This window comes from Delphinapterus leucas, chromosome 12, assembly GCF_059928025.1.
Source record: "Delphinapterus leucas isolate spDelLeu-1000000601 "Yukka" chromosome 12, BTC_Dleu_Yukka2, whole genome shotgun sequence".
Taxonomy (NCBI): domain Eukaryota; kingdom Metazoa; phylum Chordata; class Mammalia; order Artiodactyla; family Monodontidae; genus Delphinapterus; species Delphinapterus leucas.
Genome location: NC_143140.1, coordinates 54,557,295 through 54,576,357, shown reverse-complemented (window position 1 = coordinate 54,576,357; position 19,063 = coordinate 54,557,295). Strand labels below are relative to the sequence as shown.

General features: G+C 40.2%; 1 protein-coding gene across 1 annotated transcript in view; it reads right to left on the bottom strand.

Moving 5' to 3' along the window:
• Nucleotides 1-6,415: 6,415 nt before the first annotated feature.
• The window catches only part of SLC35F1 (solute carrier family 35 member F1), a 172,014-nt gene continuing 159,366 nt past the window's right edge, over nt 6,416-19,063 (bottom strand). The window contains exon 7 of the mRNA XM_022555175.3: nt 6,416-10,239. Within this exon, the coding sequence (XP_022410883.1) occupies nt 10,015-10,239 (225 nt within the window). The 3' untranslated portion in view covers nt 6,416-10,014. The remainder of the gene's footprint in view (nt 10,240-19,063) is intronic.

The following is a 19,063-nucleotide window of genomic DNA, read 5'->3' as shown; positions in this document are numbered from 1 at the left end:
GTAGCTGCCCAGTTTTCCCAGCACTGCTTCTTGAAGAGGCTGTCTTTTCTCCATTGTATATTCTTGCCTCCTTTATCAAAAATAAGGTGACCATATGTGCATGGGTTTATCTCTGGGCTTTCTATCCTGTTCCATTGATCTATATTTCTGTTTCTGTGCCAGTACCATACTGCCTTGATTACCATAGCTTTGTAGTATACTCTGAAGTTTGGGAGCCTGATTCCTCCAGCTCCATTTTTCTTTCTCAAGATTGCTTTGGCTATTTTGGGTCTTTTGTGTTTCCATACAAATTGTGAAATTTTTCGTTCTAGTTCTGTGAAAAATGCCATTGGTAGTTTGATAGGGATTGCCTTGAATCTGTAGATTGCTTTGGGTAGTAGAGTAATTTTCACAATGTTGATTCTTCCAATCCAAGAACATGGTATATCTCTCCAGCTGTTTGTATCATCTTTAATTTCTTTCATCAGTGGCTTATAGTTTTCTGCATATAGGTCTTTTGTCTCCTTAGGTAGGTTTATTCCTAGATATTTTATTCTTTTTGTTGCAATGGCAAATGGGAGTGTTTCCTTAATTTCTCTTTCAGATTTTTCATCTTTGGGGTATAGGAATGCACGAGATTTCTCTGCATTAATTTTGTATCCTGCTACTTTACCAAATTCACTGATTACCTCTAGTAGTTTTCTGGTAGCGTTTTTAGGATTCTCTATATATAGTATCATGTCACCTGCAAACAGTGACAGCTTTACTTCTTCTTTTCCTGTTTGGTTTCCTTTTATTTCTTTTTCGTCTCTGATTGCTGTGGCTAAAACTTCCAAAACTATGTTGAATAATAGTGGTGAGAGTGGGCAACCTTGTCTTGTTCCTGATCTTAGAGGAAATAGTTTCAGTTTTTCACCATTGAGAACAATGTTGGCTGTGGGTTTGTCATATATGGCCTTTATTATGTTGATCTTACTGTGTCTTGACTTGGCCTCTTTGTAGGCACAAAGTTTTGCTGGCACCCGTTTTTTTACCTTGGCTGAACATGTGAGATGAGCTAGGCCTGTCAGGAGTCCTGTTTACATCTGTCCGTTTGCTGCAAATGGGCCAATTAAAGGCAGAACCTGGATTGGAGCAAAACATCTGACTTTCACCAAAACTTTTATTTAGTTTGATTTTGGGGGGCCTACATTTATTGCCTTATTTTTTAGATTTTCAACTCCAATATTAATACTTTTACTTATTACTCTGTTCTTCTAAGGATAAAGTGTATAAGACAAGAAAACCTTTTAGTTCTTTGTCATAAGGATAACACTGAATTATTTGCTATATATTATTATCTCCACATTATCTTCTTGGTCACAACTTCCTCTCAAGAACGTTTCATTGGATGAATAAAAGAATAGTGCAAAAGATATTTTTTAAATTTTGGATGTGAAAATTCAAGAGAAAGAGAAATTGAGGAAAATAAGTTCATTCTGCAGGATGGATGGCATAAACCAACTCTACCAGCAGTAAAACATTTCAGTGTTTTGCTAATATGGGAATCTTGATGTATGGTATTGACAGGTAAGGACATTAGAAAAATAATAATTTTAAATTAAAAATATGATGCAATTTTTAAATCATTGTAATTTAGGACCTAGACTATTTTCATTTAATGAACATGCAGTGTGATGTTAAAAAATCTAATTCTATTCTAATTTTTCAAGCAAATGTGCATATAGCCTAGGCATAGTATCTGAGATACAATCATTCATGCTCTGTAGAGTTTTGTCCTTTTCTTAAATGATTTTAAAGACAAAAGATCAAATACAGTTGAGTTCTAAAGTAAAGAAAACCATTTTCCTGAAATTCTCAAAGAAGCAGTGAGCAAGAATGAATTAATGAAGTAGAAAGACCAAGCTAAGAAGATGGCAGCAGACGTGGATGCTGCCGTGAAGCTAGGTCAGTCACTTCAGGAGGAGTAGACAGAAGTAGTGTGATGCCAAAACTCGGATGCTGGTACAATCACATTAGAAACAGATGGGAATTACGTTGTACCCTAAAGAAGACTTTCTACTTTATCATGATAATGTAAATAATCAAAATTACATTAGTACATAAAAATCTGTTCCTTTACAATGTCAAGAATCAAGGAAAGGAGATTGTATTATGAACAGAAGCAATCCATTCGACCAACCACAGGAGAAATAGTAAAAGGGTGTTTTCACCCCATTCACCCAGGAGTAGAGGGTGGTGATCCCACAGAGCCCTGAGGGCTCTAAAGAGACTCTGGTGCCTCTGGGCAGGCAGGGGCAAATTTTGCTTAAAAAAATTGAAAGCTTCAGTTACCATGATCTCTTGTTCAATGACTTTTATTTCCCCCCATCCTTGCATTCTAGGGGCCACTGGACTGAGTGGTTTCTGTTGTGCCAATAAGGAGGAAAATAGAAGCTTCTTCACCTTTGAGTGCAGTCGGGTCTTCATTCAATGGCAGGTAACTTGTTTCCCAAGGGTGGTGGCCTCACTAGTGATGCTGACCTGCCAGGTCATTGGAGAATATAGGAGTGAGGGCTAGTGGGTGTCTGGGAGTTGGAAATCCCCCCAGGGAAGCAGTGAGCTCTCAACTCTGGCACAGCAGTTGCAGATAGACCATTGCAGCTCTAAGTAGTTTGTCTGGTTTTGGGAGTATCACAGGCAAAGCCAGTCCCAAGGACCCCTCTTACACTTGTATGTTGAATAGGAGTAGCAGATGGAGAATTTCCCGTCTTTGTATTCGGCTGGATGGATTCAATCCAAAGGGCAAAGGCAGTCTAGCTTGGGCATGTACTGGGTGCTTTTCCTTTCTTTTCTTTTTGGGATTCCACTTCCGGAGTTGGTTGGAAATAGGGATCCTCCTAAGGACCATTTATCCAAGCTGCCTAACAAGCTGCCCCGCCCCTTAACGGGAAGCATCTGCATTAGCTCTCTGACACTGGTTTCTGGTGATCACAGAGCAGCCTCTTTTACAGAAGTACCACACACTATATTGTTATCTACCACATTTTGCCAGTGATGAACAAGGCTATAGCTTCTCCAGGCTAAACAGCTTTTCTTCAACTAAACCATCTCCACCCTTAGATGCCATGACATGACTTGAGATTTTGAACGGAATGGTCACCAGTGTTCCCGCTAGCTCTCAAATTCTGTGTCTAAGCTTGTGACTGAAATGAAGATGAACTTCACAGTTGTTTGGAGCTCATAATTATGAATTGAAAACTGAATGTCAAGTGAAGTCTCAGTCTTCAACTACGACACCAAACTCCTCACATTAAGTTGTCCTCTATCCCTGACAACTTTCCTTTTAATTAAAATGCAGCCTGATAGGCAGAATCATGGGGCCCATAAAGCAGTTATGTGATTCACTCAACCATTTATGCATGAGTGACCTATTTAGCTTTTAAAATCCTATTTAATGCCCAAAACTGTATTAGAGAATTCAAACAAAAGCTCACAGGGAGTCCCATAATGAGACTGTTTTTTTTTTTTAACATCTTTATTGGAGTATAAGTGCTTTACAATGGTGTGTTAGTTTCTGCTTTATAACAAAGTGAATCAGCTATACATACACATATATCCCCATATCCCCTTCCTCTTGAGCCTCCCTCCCACCCTCCCTATCCCACCCCTCTAGGTGGTCACAAAGCACCGAGCTGATCTCCCTGTGCTATGAGGCTACTTCCCACTAGCTATCTACTTTACATTTGGTAGTGTATATATGTCCATGCCACTCTCTCACTTTGTCCCAGCTTACCCTTCCCCCTCCTCGTGTCCTCAAGTCCATTCAATGAGACTGTTTTGATTATTCCAGTGATTAGCCCATTTCCTCCCTCTTTAATAATTTCATTTAGAAAAGTAGTCATTTTAAGAACAAGCAGATTTTCTTAACTGCTTTTCTAGTTTACTGTGAAATTGGCAAGTGGCCAACCATCTGTGAAACTGCAATTATTACTACTACTTAAAATTTATCAAACCTCTTCAGGTACTATGGAAGTAATTCTCACCTACCTACAAAGACAAGGGCAAGAAAGGCAGGAATAAGACCCAACATTGCACAAAAGTAAGTATCACCCCATGTTTCAACCTTTTAGCCCCAAATCCCAGAAATGGCATTTGTGGACACTGTTGGGGGAAATGTCAGGTGCAGAAGGCTTTTGACCCACTGCCATGAGGCATGTGCTCTTCAGCACCTGGGGATCTACTTCTTCCTCCCATGAGGAATTCATGCATGCACACATTTGTCCGTCACTCAGCATTTCTTGAAATGGATGGGTGTGTTGCCCTCGAGTGTAATTTACTTCTGAATAATTCCAGCAATACTGCTTCCTTTAGCCTCACGTTTCTCTCTTGCTCTTTTACTTTTTTACACATTTAGCAATGACACCGTGGTGAAGATATTCGAGATGTTACCACTGGAACTTCTCTCACTTCACCACCCCTGACCTCAGACGTTTGGGAGGAGGAAGCCTGAACAGTAAGATGAGAACCTAGACCGGGGCTGCCCCCCAGGAGTGGAGAATCCAATAACAGCCTCACCACTGCAGGCAGGTGGTCATCCTGATGTTTTAACCTCAGACAGCGACATCTAGCGGCCCAAAGACATAGCTATCCACAGTGCTGCCAAATTCCCAGGGTCGGGGATGTACTGGTGCAATGCCTCTTAAAGCCAGTGTGACCACACAGCCAGGTTCGCCTGCAACAGACTGAGTCTATGGACCTGTTGTCCAGGCATAATTACTGAGTGCCTGCTTGACGGATTGGATAATGAATTACACAGCCTATTTACTGCCTGATTGTAGCATTCTCATCTATTTGGTGACATAACACATTCTCAGCCAGTGCGATCACTGTGGGGTAATGAGTTCAGAAAGATTACTCCCCGTTGTGTAAAAAGTAATATTTATCTTTATCCATCCTGAAATTATCCTTCAAGCATTATGGGATGGTTCCCAGCTCTAACACTGAGGCCTGGTGAACAAGCTCATTTTCATGCTTTTATAGATTTAGTCATATTACACCAGGCCTTTGTCTATCCAGATGGAAGCCCCTAATTTTAGTCTATTCCCAGGGACCTCCCCACTCTGATCATTAGTTTTCCCTGTTAATCAGGTTGCAGTGTCGTTTGGAGGCGACTTGCCTGGCTGTCTAAAAAGTGACACACAATGCCTTGTCCTTTCAGGCACTAATGAAAGGCCATCTGGTAGGTGTGGGGCTTTCCAGCTGTATTATAATTTTTTTTGAATTAAACATTTTTGACCACATAGAGAATAAAGGACAGAGACTGAGTAGGTGGCCCAGAATGAGTCCTCTGTTTATGTTCACAGAAAGAAAAAAGAAAAAGAAATTTAAAAAATCGAATAAAAAAGGAAGAGAAGAAAGAAAAAAGAAAGATCAGTGTACATAATTAAGAAGCAATGTTATGCATTCAAAAACACTATTTGTAAGTGAAAAAAGAACTTCACTTTGTTGTTTTTTATCCCAGGGTCAACCTGAAGGAGTAGACTAACATTTTAAGGGTTTGTTAAAAAATTCAAGGGTGGTTTAATTGGACCTCGTGATGCCTTTCTTTCCAAGAACAGGAATTTTACAGAAAAAAGTACTTAGTTGTAGAAGGAAAAGGGGAATACTTTGTAATAGAATATCTTAGGCTTGTACTTTGTATTTCTGATTTAGAAGTTAGATTCCATTAAAAAAAAAAGATGTGAGAGCCTTCCATGAGCAAGGTGTTTCGTGGGGCCTGAAAATAGATCAGCTGGATTTGATTTCAGTCCCTATTACTGCAGGTATTCAATTTGTTTTCCTATGGAACATCAAGACAATACAGTACTTACAGCTCACTTGCTGAATTTTACTTGTTTCTCTTTTTCTTCATGCTAATAATCACAAAAACCATTCAAGTACTGCCTTAGCTTCCCTTTGCAAGAACTTCCAAGCATTTAGGAAACCCAATTCTTTCTCTTAAGAAAATGATAATTCACTGGGAAGACAAACTAAACATGACATATATGTTTATTAGGTATACTATGTGGACTCCAATAATTTAGAATTGTTGGACACTTAGACACAGACTGAGTTGAAGTTCAACTGTATTTCGTCTATGATCAAAGAGTTTACTAAAGAAAAATAACAATACTTTAGAGAAAGAGTTACATTTCTCAAGGAAAAAACTTTTTTTAAACTGAATCACGCTGTTTAAACAAATTATTTATGTGAAGTGCAGTACTGTTCTACTTATAAAAGCAGATCGCAACAGATCTCTAGTTAAGAGCCCTGTATAAAGGCTGTGTGCCACTGCTCGCTCCTTTTTTTCCTTGAAAAGTGACTGTTTTTCTTTTAAGATTTTAAATATATAACTCGGACACACAGTCTTTTTAGCTCATTTAATTTTTGAGGTCTGATTATGAACATAAATGACAAGAACATGTAAATTTATATACAATCGTTTCTCGGTACTTAAAATTACTAGGTGACTGCAGTTAGTGGAGAAGTGACCATGACAAGATGCTGTGTAAGTTCAGAGCAGAAACACAAACAGTCCTGCTTTATAAATGTTAATGCTCTTTCTTTGTGTCTGGCATTGTGCCGAGGGCAGCTTACACAAAACTTTCTTCTTTAGGAGAAATTGTTTCTTGGGGGTAAATTTATAATTGTCCTACATGTGTTTTAAATGTGGGCTTGGAGGTTGTAGCCCCAGAGCCTCCTTAAGTACCTAGATAAATAATTAATTTTGCAAATTACAAATGTGTTTAATTTGGCTTTTCAAAGCTACAGCTCTGAGACCAACTGTGCCCTTCCTAATTTGGAAATATTTTCTTTCTGGTTTTTATTTTGACATGTACCCTGCTATCTACTTTCGTTGCTATTTCTAGCATCCCACAGGAGCTGCTTCCCTGGTTGTCATAGTGCAGACAAACACTCAAGAAAACCAAGAACTCTGTGCTTTCATAAAGCATTTATTTTTATTTGAAAACATTATACAGGCATTACATTGCCACAGCCAGTCCATAGGGGAGCATGCAAATATCAAAAATGGAGAGTTTGTTCAACTTATCGGTGTCAATTTCCTTTTTGGTTCATATTTTCCATTTGCAGTGTCTGGATTAGTGTGCTTTGTTACGTGGCTTGACAGTAGAATCCTACCCATGGGGTAAAATCTGTACTGGTAGCTAGCTGGGGACTACTAAATGGTTACAAATCAAAAACAAACCCAAAACAAACAATACTACACTGCTTGTCAAAAGGTTAATAGCACAAGTTAGCAATACCTAAACTAAACATTGAAACATTTTCATGGGACACAGTGGTGCAAATTTTTCCATTGCTTGTTCTACCTGTTGTGTATTTCAGAGTTCGGAGCTGTGGGAAAGTGTGACCAAGGCGAGCAGTATCCCCAGTGCAAGTTGTCATTGAGTAAGTGAGGACCACCACTTAGGAGAGCTAAGGTTTGCTTACCCAACCAAATTCTAGACAAATTGCTAAAGTCTCATTTGTGGAGGGGAGAGTGGTTGGTGGTGGACTGAAAAGCTGAAATTTTTGCTGGTGTCTACTGAGGTTATGAAATTTCAGAAACTCAAACAGCTAGAGTTTATGATGTCCTACCCCCATTTCCCACCCCACTCCCAAAGGATCGATGCTTTCACACGGAAAAAGAGTTTGTTTCATGCTATTTTCTTTTTTCCCAGAAGGGTCAATCTGGAACTCCTGATCTCAGACAATTCAGTACGTTATCAGCCTTTCTAAAAGGAGAAGAACCAACACAGTGAGCTACCCCAGTGACATGAAAATCTTGTGTACAAGGACATTGGATGGTAAAGGGTATACAGTGAATTCACCTTAACATTCACACTTGGTTTCCATACAGTGGAGTCAATTAAAATAGCCTAGAAAATAATTCAGATGGCAACATGTAGCCACCCACTGATTTGCAAACCCTTTCGAAATTTAAATTTGAAAAAAATTCCCAGTCCACCGAGTCGACTTGGAAATACTTTCATCCACTTATTTCTCATAAGACTTTACTAAGCGTCTACAAATTAGTGTCATAAAAATGAATAAAAAAGACTAAAACATTTGGCTTAAAATAAATACTAAGAATGCAATAAATCAAGCAAATTATGCAAACCAAAGGAATGTAAACACAAAAATAAAACCACAGTCTTTAAAGGTCTTCAGATCTGAATGGACAAAATATTCAGAGAAAGGTATTTAATTGGTTTAAAAGGTAGCAGAGAGCAAACATTGGCGAAGCTCTTTTAACTTGATATAGCTTTAATGGTGATTTTTTTTTTTTCACTGAAAATAAAACGTGTTTGTTTCTAAGGGGATTGAACAGAGATGAGCATAAAATCTGCATGTCAGAAAAGATAGTTTGTCTGCTCCAACTCCAAGGGCAGGACTACCTGTCCTGGGGTAGAGGGCAGGCAGAAGTGTCACATGGGTGCTGGCGGACAGCATGGGATGCTTCTGCCAGCTGTATTTAGGCCTTGTTCAGGCTACTACGGAAATCCTGACTAAGCTGCGATCTGTTCTCTACCTTACAGAGACCCCTCTGATGTTTTGCTTTGCTTGCTTAAGATGTATTGATTTGAATTGCCCCAAACATTTATTTTCCCTTTACAAACCCTGTAACTCTATCGAGGATCTTTTCGAATCGTAATGAAGCCAGCCAAAGGTAAAGACTATTGCACATACTGACATGTAGAATCTATTGTAAATCATAGAGGTTTGTGGTGTTTCTTGATTTTCTGTGTTTGAAGAAAGGGCTATTTTAAGGGCAACAAAATTAGACCGGTGACACACCCCTCAAAGCCTTATCAGGACCCTGTAATATTCTCTGTATCCATAAGAATGTTGTGTGATATATTCCGCTATTGAATGGATGCCAAATATGACCACAGTGCCAGACTTTTTCATTGGTGGCATTTTTACCACTACAGAATGGCCAGTTCAATCAATCAAACTATCGTCAGAGACTGTTCCACACCAGCACCCTGACTTTGTTGGGAGGCCAAACAACCAATGACACTCCACAGTAAAGGTAATTTCCCATGCTGGTGTATTTCAAAAAGGGTGTCACACAAGAGGGCAGAGGACCATGGCTTTTTCCAATGCCTTGACTGATTTCCATATTATCACTAAAGGAATCTAGGGGGAAAAAGGAAAACCAATATATTTTTTGAAGAGGGAACATAGGGAGGAGCAGAAAGATTAAAAAAATGTATTGCCCTAAGCACAAATAATATTATTTCTGGGGTTTCCCATAAGCCGCAGAAACGGAACTTTCCTTATCCTGTTATTACAGGGACTTGATTAGCAGAATCATGTGGCACAACAGAAAGGCAATGGCCTGGAGTAATCAGAGATTGAAATATAAAAAGGCTAAAATGTTTGTTTTATATCTATTCCTAGAATAGAGAATTATATGGTCTGTTGCCACTCCCCACAAGGGTCACAGCACAAAATACATATTGAGCAGGCAATCCAACAGGTAACAGAGGAAACTGCGAGCCCCCAGGTCCCTAGGATAAGGAAGCGCCATAGGGTGGAGCTCCTGTGGCATGCAGCACTCAGAGACTGTGCACAAAAATAAAGTGTGATTCTTAAAAAGTGACTTGCCATAGAAAAGTGGGATTGATGTTAACTACATGTGAGTGGGTCTGGTGAGAGTTCCCATCAGGAGTACAAAAGCTCCTCCTGGAAGTCGGTGTAGTAACAGTAACCGTAATAATACAAACAATAATACTTGCTTTTGATTCAAACATTTTCACAGTAATTAATGCAGGGGGGTTGTGACCCGGATACACACTAGCTAGGCATCTCCCCAGGTCAGGTGGATCAGAGCCCGTGTCTCCAGGGATGTTTAGCTTATGCCTTTTACAGGCTTTCAGATTCGCTACCTTGCAGTCCACCTGTGTAAACCGCACCTAATAAATACCTTTCTCTATGTACAAAACAGAGATGACGGGCGGACACACGGCCGCGGAGGTGTCCTCAATGGGCTGGGAGGGTGTCGTCCTAGGCCACACGAACGTGGGGCTCGTCTTCAGTCTCCTGGCCCAGGCTGGTATAGGTGACTGAAGGCTCCACCTGAGCTGTGGCTGGTAAGTCCACGACGGGTCCCGAAGGATTGCGGAACTGCTTGTAAACGCGGGGGTCCTGGGCTATGTATGTGGAGGTGGAGGAGTAGAGCACCAGGCCGAGGAGGATGGTGAAGAAAGACAGGAGATAAAGTCCTGAAAACTAAACAACACAACAGCCAAGTCACTTAGCGGCCAGAGCAGAAGCACTTACCCATGAATGAGGCACAGAGACGGGAGCGGAGCCATGACAGGCAGCTTGATGAGTCGGCCAAGGATCTTGATGGAAGGTGAATGTTCTCTTCTACCCTGTCTTGGTCTTACTGATTCTCCTTATCTTTTTTCTTGACTCTGTGGCTAACACAGAGGAACACTCAGCTAATATTCCCTAAAGCACCCATCTGAGTACCTGATGTGAGAGAGAGTTAGTTAATCACGAATTAAAATACAAGTTAAAAGCAAATACTCTCCAATATCACTCAACAAAGAGTTGGTTGTTTGTGACTTCATTAAACATGGAAGAAATAGAGATATTCCACTTAAGGTTGTAATGAAGCCATAAACACTGAGTCCCTCACTGACACAGCTGCATCAGGCACTTTTGTTTCACCTTAATCCAATTCAGACACTATTTGTCTTCTGAGTAGGAATTGTTATTGACTTTGGTAACTGTCTTTGCAAGATTAGATTATCCTTGGATAGAAAGAAATAGTATAACATTTCATTCTTGCTCCATTAATCTAAAAACAAAACCAAATAGGGATGGATATATAGTGTTCTGTTCTTAAACTACTGCTCAACAACTCATATAGAGTTTTGTGGTGAAAAAAAAAAAAGAAAATATTGGTGTATACAACTTCCCTGAGAATTTACATATGTTTTTGAAAAAAACTACACCTTCTGGGCCTTCTTGAGTAGTTATTCTGGAATTACTTGAGTAGTTAGTGGGGGAGAGGGAGGTAACAGTATGAGTGTTGCCATTTCTGTTGTTTCATTCATTCATTCACTCCTTCATTCAACCAATAGTTTTCTTCTATGTCTTCTCTGTATTAAACTTTGAACTATGTGCTGGGGAAAGAGAAATGAAAACATACGGTCCTTACCATCAAGGACTTAATAGTCTCAGTGGAGAAACAGAGGTACAGATAGATTAAAACAAGGCAATGCACTTATGGCCTACCAACTCCCATTGTAGTTGACAGCTGTTGTCCCAGTCTTGACTATATCTTGCATCCATTGGGAAAAAAGGATCAATTTGATTTTCCTATTTTATTTTTTATGCTCATACTGTCAAAGAACTAAAAACTGGTAAAAAAAAAAAAAAGACAAAAATTAATTGGAAGCTGGAAGAAAGGAAAACAGGAAAAGGATCCAGAGAGTCTATAAAGTTAAGTTGCAATGTTATAATAAAGAGTTAAAAGGTGGCTATTATGCTTAATAATAGGAAAGGCGGTTTTGAAAATGGCACTTAGAAAAAATATTCCTGTGGTTAAAAGTTCCTGCTATGATGTTTTGTTTTGTTTTGTTTTGTTTTTTACCTCTCTGTCCCTCTGTCTCTTTCTTTAGCAGCAGCAAGGTAGTTAAGACTAAAGATCACTTTCTGATTTTCTACAGCACTCCTCACCCTGTCCTACAAGTCCTTTATCCTTCACACTCATATGATAATACCTTCTCAGATGGATTTGTATACTAGACTCAGCTTGTAACAGCTTCACTTAATTAGCTTGATTAATTCACTTTTTCCCAGTGAAAATAATTTTTTTCTTTATGAATTTGTTTGTCAAACAAAATGGTAGCAAAAGAAGACCACTAACTCAGGACTGCTGTATATGATCTCAGAAAACTTATTTACCCCCAAATTTGCTTCCTGAAGTTCTACATTCAAGAGCTTCATCCTTTACCTGAAACTTTGGCAAATGAAATGAGTTTGTTCCTAACATTAGCAACATTTCAAATATTTTGTTAATGACTCTCATTTTCAAAAATCCCCTCATGCACCTCCAGTTTCCAGTGAGAACTTTTCAGGTCTTGGGTGTGAGGCCGCCCCTGTTGCAGCAGATGAAGGCCGAGAGATTAAGAATGGGGCTCTGAGATCAGAACTGCATTATAACCACAAACAGGATTCAAATCTAGCCCCACTCCTCTCTGGCTGTCATTGTGGACAACTTTTTTCAAGGTCCAAGTTTCCTTATCAGTACAGTGGGGATAATAATTGTACCTACTCTATAGAGTTGTTATAAAGATAAAATTAGGTAAAGCACGTGAAGCACTCATCCTACTGCCTACCTTGCAGTGAGTGTTCAACCTACATTGGCTCCATTGTTATTATTATTACAGCACTATCTTATCATCAATGACCTTACATATAAGACTGTTACAATACTCTTATATAATCATTGATGAAATTGCCTTTCTCCTATAGTCCCTTGACTACGGGACTCTGTCTTTCTTGACCAGTGTCAAGTGCAGAGCCTGGCATAGTGTAGGCATCTACTAAGTGTTATTTGCTCTTTGTTTACATTTTGAATGAATTAATGAATTTAATTAAAGTTTCATACTAAAGAAAGAAACCATAAAAAAATCAGCCTGTACCAATAGTGTATTTCAAATGTTTTAGCTTTCAACTCAATCCAACGTCATCGCTCATACATAAAATGCTAAACAAAGACTCCTTGAAAGGGAAGTCATAGTACTGATCCTTAATCATTGACTCCAAAAGTCATCTTCAAACCTGTGATCAGTTAGAGGAGAATGATGATGAATTGGGAGGAGCAATGTAGAAGGCAAGAGTCTGGGTAGAAGATTGTAGGCTGCTGACCAGAGGACTGGCAGAGGAAGTTCCATAAACTTGGGGTGGACAGGATTTGGCAACTGAAATAATGTAGAGACAGGAAAGGATCTGATACAGGGTATGAGAAGGATTTGAATTCCTCTCAATTTCTAATTTTGGCTCCTATATTCTGACTTGATCAATATGACAAAGATTTTAATGGCCATTTTTTGTAAAGCTAATGCCTTTGTCAGTGTAAAAAATAATACCTGAATCAATCATTTTTGGGGCATGGAACTATCAAGTTGAGTGATAAAACCACTACAAACTGTTTTCCTGGGACACAGCTTTAGAATGATAACACATACCTTACGTACAATGCATTTCCATTTAATCATACAGAATTCACTCTGAAATTGTTCAAAATACAGACAGAATGGAATTCTGTATTCCATCCAGAGGCATCTTGGAAGTCACCCAAGGGGTTTTATTAATAGTCGGTAGAGAAAGTTTTCATTTAACACACAAACCCAAAATGGGAGCAGTAACGCAAGCATTAGATTAATCTGGAGAAATATTGAATGTTAAAAATAATTACAGAAAGGCTTTGTATTTTAAAAAGTAAGAAAAAGTTTCACTTTTCTCCCCTTTATAGATTGACAAGAAAAAAGAAAATTTAACAGGGGTAACTAATCGGATGACCCTCAGTTCTGGAAGCTGCACTTATCCTGACAGGGCAATTATTTAAAAAAAACAATCAATCAAACAAAAATTCTGTATATTCTAGGCTGCTTAATTTGTTTACTGCAAAGAAATACTCATGCCTAGTTCCTGGAAAGCCATCTCCCGGTGACAGATAAGGTGAGTTTCAGGTAGAGGTTTGCTGCCTCCCTTTAAGAATACGGGCTGCTGTCTGAAGTGTACTCCGTGGTCCTCACCACAGTCGACTGTAGCCCATCAGAAGATGCTGTGTGTTTGGTGCTGCACTTTTGCCTGCATTTTATCTGACTTGTAATTTTGAGAAGCTGAAAAAGGATGCACCCTTTCTCACTACCCCATTGTACACACTACTGACTTTTCTCTTGCCTTTTTCCATCCTGACGGGTCTCACTGCTAGCAGGGATCAGAAAGCAGTTGCTGTACATCAGGAGAGTGTCTGCGTGTTGCTTAAAGCAATCTGACCGGGACACGAGCCATTATTCAGAATGGGGTGGCTTGGAAGACTGATGATAAATCTGCACCAAGCTCTTTAACCTCCAACTAGGGATGAAACCTAGCTCTTAGCCAGCTGGCATCTCAATATAATTACTAGTTAGCTAATGGGACATTCAGCACATCAGTTAGGGACAGACCAAATTTTCATTTTAGTTTTGGTATTAAACATCTAAGTCGAGTTTTAATAAACAAATGACTTTAATGGGCCTAAATCTAGACAAGTAGAAAACCACATGGTTTGAAAGCCATTTCAAAGTATATTTATAAATATATCAACTATACTATGTGGGGAAGAGGGCAGTTTTTAAGGGAGGTATTCTTTTTTGGGTTGACTAAAAGATGGCAGGGGTAAGCAGAGGAGAACGTGGGCAACCGCAGAGAGGCGTGAGGTAGGGCATGAAGTGACTGTGGGTTAAAGCTCTACTTTCACTGAATGTGAACTGCCTCTACATGGAGGGCCTGGTTTTTCCTTCTTTCCCGGAGAGGGCACGTTAAAAGAGGCCTTTTATGGTGTTTGCCTCTGTGTGACATGGCTTTTACAAGGTTCCTGATGTTAGACTGGCTGCTTTTGCTCAGTGACTCCACTTGGGCCTTCTCAGTTATCTGAGAAGAAGGGGAGATTTAGATTTAAATCCAATTTAGGTCTAACTTGGAGAGCTGAGGAAGCTCAGAGAAAATACAATTGGAAGGAGGGAGAAAATAAGGTCAAATTAGAAAGAAGATACAGGCAAAGAAAATTTCTCAATAGCTAGGAGGAAACAGGACTGAAAAACTTGGAGAGCCCCCTTCCCCCATATAATTCTTTTCTAAATTTACCCAGCACGTATTTTTCTCTCTGTCTCTCTCTTTTAGTGGACACACACACACACACACACACACACACACACGTCTATGAGCCACTACTGCTGACCTGATAGGATCCGCCTTCTGAACTTTTCTTGAGAGAAGCTGAGTAGCCTGAAAGAACACCACCCCTGAAGGCTTCTCATGTATAGCAGGTGAGCAAAGGAGTTGAAACTGGTCTCTCAACTGCATAAGGAAGCTTCTCAGAAATGAATTCAAGGATATTTCTAATTTGCCTTAAGACATGGCTTTTGACGTGGAAGGATTTCACGTATACAAAGGACATGTGGCCACAATAATGATTTCCTTTCTAGTTCTTATTCAATTTTATTCTTTTAAACAGACACAGATGTAATCAAACCTTCCCACATTTTAAACTCTTTAGCAGAAAACATCTAAGAGGGTAGAGTCTGGGAGTCTACAAATTTAGCAGTTGCTTCAGAAGTCAATGCAATCATGGGTAAGAAGAACCATGAAAGCAGTGACTGGTCATTCCCAAGGTTATATGCACAGGCTGGTAAAGGTGAGGTTCAAGAGCTGCTGGGAAGAATTTCCATGTAGAGAGACTGGCCTGGCAATTTCAGCAGCAAGTTATGCCTGGGAAAAATTAGACTTTTAATTAAATTTGGGAAACTGTCCTGAATACTCTGCAGTGTAAAACGAAGTGTCTTCTCCCCTATACTACCACACTCCATGATATAAAATGCACATATAAAGCCAAATCAACTGGCACATCTAACCAAGATTTCTAGACTAAAAGGAATAAATAAGCCCAATTCTGTTTCAAACAGAATCAGATTACACAGTTTGGAGATCTTAGGTACCAGGGTAATTTAAAGACACATCAGTGACAAAGTTAAGCAAAATACCTATTAAAGGAATGAATCATGGGACGTCCCTGGTGGCGCAGTGGTTAAGAATCCACCTGCCAATGCAGGCGACACGGGTTCAAGCCCTGGTCCAGGAAGATCCCACATGCCGCGGAGCAGCTAAGCCCGGGTGCCACAACTACTGAGCCTGAGCTCTAGAGCCCGCATGCCACAAGTACTGAGCCCAGGAGCCACAACTACTGAAGTCTACATGCCTACAGCCCATGCTCCGCAACAAGAGGAGCCACAGCAATGAGAAGCCCTAGCACCACAATGAAAAGTATCCCCTGCTCACCGCAACTAGAGAAAGCCCATGCGCAGCAATGAAGACCCAACACAGCCAAAAATAAATTAAAAGAATCAATCCATTAATTCTTCAAAAAAAAAAAAGAATGAATCATAATTAAAGATAATGCTGCCATCATGGAGTTTTTAAGTCCAAATATTATGGGTAGGTAAAATTGGATTTTGTAACTAAAAGGGGAGCCCAAGGTCTCTTGGGTCCCCACTTGATATGTGGGTTGAAAGGTGGACCCTGTGGATCACAGCCAGTCTGCTGAGTGTCCTGGGCCGGGAGGGAGAGGACAGCTCACCAATGAAAACACGTCTCTCAGCAGCCGTGTGAGTATAAGAGGGCTGTGGACCACACCTTGAACCTGGGAACGGAATGGTGGGGAGAAGAAGACCAGAGGAAGAAGACCAGAGGAAGCTGGTCATTGCTGGGCAGGCTGTAAGCTGTGGCCTGGGTGGGATCCTGTGACAAAAGGCTCTGCCTGGTCCTGATCTATTGCTGCTGAATCTGAGTCAATTGCTATTCAGGGCAAGGAAACTAGACAGACCTGACTCCACAGAAACATCAACATAAACAAGTTGGTACTTGACCTCCTAATTTTGGCTCTGCACTAACCTAACAAGATCATTTTTATCATTATTAAGGGCATTAAAAATGCAAAAGTTCTGCTTCTGAGTTTACTGAACTGGAAATAAATTCCCCTCAGAGGCCCAAGCTTTTTCAAATTCTTTGGACCTGCCTCATTATTGCTTTGTCTCCTAGTCTTATCTCCTCTTATTTCTCTTCCTCCTCTTTTTTCTTCATTCTTTTTTGTTTTTAAGAAAATAAAAAGGGGCTAAATTTCTCTGGCTAAATAGTGCAATATTTCTTTTTTCTAAGTCATGGCATGGAAAATACCAAATGTGGGCATGGCACACAATCTATCGACAGACACTGAAATTGGTTGTTTTTAGGGACTAAGAATACTGACCTCCACGCCTCCTTCCACATTCTTTCTCCAATTAGGAGAGAGGAAATAATCCCAAATTCATGCTAATCTAATTGAGACAGAAAATAAATCAATGAGTACCTTAGTCCAAATGCCAAATGGTCTCTCAATCCATATCAGAAAACCAAGATATCACTAAGATTTAAAAACTTGGGAAACAACTTATCCTCCAAACATCATACCGTTAAGGAGAGAAGCAGCAACCAGGGCCTTTGCCTCTCCGTGGCCTGACACTGTCACTCGGGGCAAGGCTACGTCCCCCTTGCCATCTGAGTTCAGTTTATGAGGCCTTCTGTTTGGTTTGCAAAACCAATTCATCTGGCAGTATATTCTGTGCAGCCAGTCACATCTCAGGCCAATAAGGGTTCTTTTACAGGCAAGTATCTTCCCCTGTGGTAATTTCACACATGAGTACAGCAACAAGGAGCTAAAAATGGATTCCTGCCACTATCTTTTATATGACAAACAGACCTTTTCACTTGGTTTGATGAATTGTTAGAAATCCTCGTTCATGCAGATTTCTAATTCTCTGCCGTCCAGCAAAAGACCTTCATAGCCAAGCCGGAAGTGGAATAAAAGGGGGCTAGTCTGTGGGAATGTTTAATTATAGGCTCACTTACAACAAAGGCCATTCGATGGCTCATATATGTCTCCTTCCCACGGCTGGTTCTTATTATCACTAGTCAAGGAAGGATAACATCTGTGTGTGAGGTACACCGAGCAGTGGCCTTCACTCTCATGTTTGGACTCTTGCATCACCTGAGATCTATTTTCTCTCTACACAACACAGGGGTACACACTGGGCTGGAGTGATCTTGCAAGGGACTGAATTTTAAAGCAGGTGAAGGATCTTAATGTATGGAAGTGATAGTATTGCAGTTCAGTACACCTCAAAGAACATCTGTTCCATTACAGTGGAATCAAGAGATGGAAACGGGAGTGGCACCGTTCACTTTTTCCTAGTGAGCCACGGGGTAAAATTTTGCTTCCTGTCACTGCAACCTTATGCTCTGCTGATCTAAGAGTCTTAGTTCCAAAGGGAGGAACATTTTCACCAGGAGACACACAATGATTCCACCGAACTGAAAGTTAAGATCGGCACCCAGCCACTTTGGGCTCTTCGTGCTTCTCAATGAACAAAGAAGGGAGTTCTTGTCACTGTGCTGGCGTGGTCAGCCTCGGTTACCAAGGGGAAATTGTGCTGCTACTTCATGATGGAGGTAAGAGAACGTCTGGATTACAGATCTCCTAGGCATCTCTTTGTATTACCATGGCCTGTGATTGAAGTCAATGGAAACCTTCAACAACCCAATCCAGGCAGGACTACTAATGGCTCGGACGCTTTAGGAATGAAGGCTGGGTCACCCCACCAGGTAAAGAACCACGTGGTTGGCTGAGGTGCTCGCTGACGACAAGTGGAGTAGAGAACGGGTACTGGAAGAAGGTAGTTATAAGTACCAGCTACAGCAGCATGACCAGTTACAGAAATGAGGACTGTAATTGTCACGAGTATTTACTCCTTATTTTGTTATTAATATGGTTGTCAGTGTGTGTGTATAAAATATCTTTGTTTTCTCCCTTCTCTTATCCCCTTATCAGATAAGATGTATTGATTTTACACCATAGTATTTAAGTTACAGGACATCAAGGATAAGAGTGAACATCCCCCAAGATGTTTGCATCCTTTTCTAGGGAAAAGATTAGTGTGTTTTCAGTTGTGTGCAGGCTAGTTGTATCATGTTGGGCAAAAGTACCATCTTGTTATTGTCTTTATTTTGAGATTAAGTATGATTTAAGGAGATGTGTATATGGGTGCCGGGTTGAGAAGACGTAGACCTGTGACAGTCAATTTTATGTGTCAGCTTGGCTAAGTCATAGTGCCTAGATATTTGGTCAAACATCAGTCTGGAGGTTGCTGTGAAGATATTTTTTAGATGAAATTAACATTTAACTCAGTGGACTCTGAGTAAAGCAGATTACCCTCCATAATGTGGATGGGCTTCATTCAAT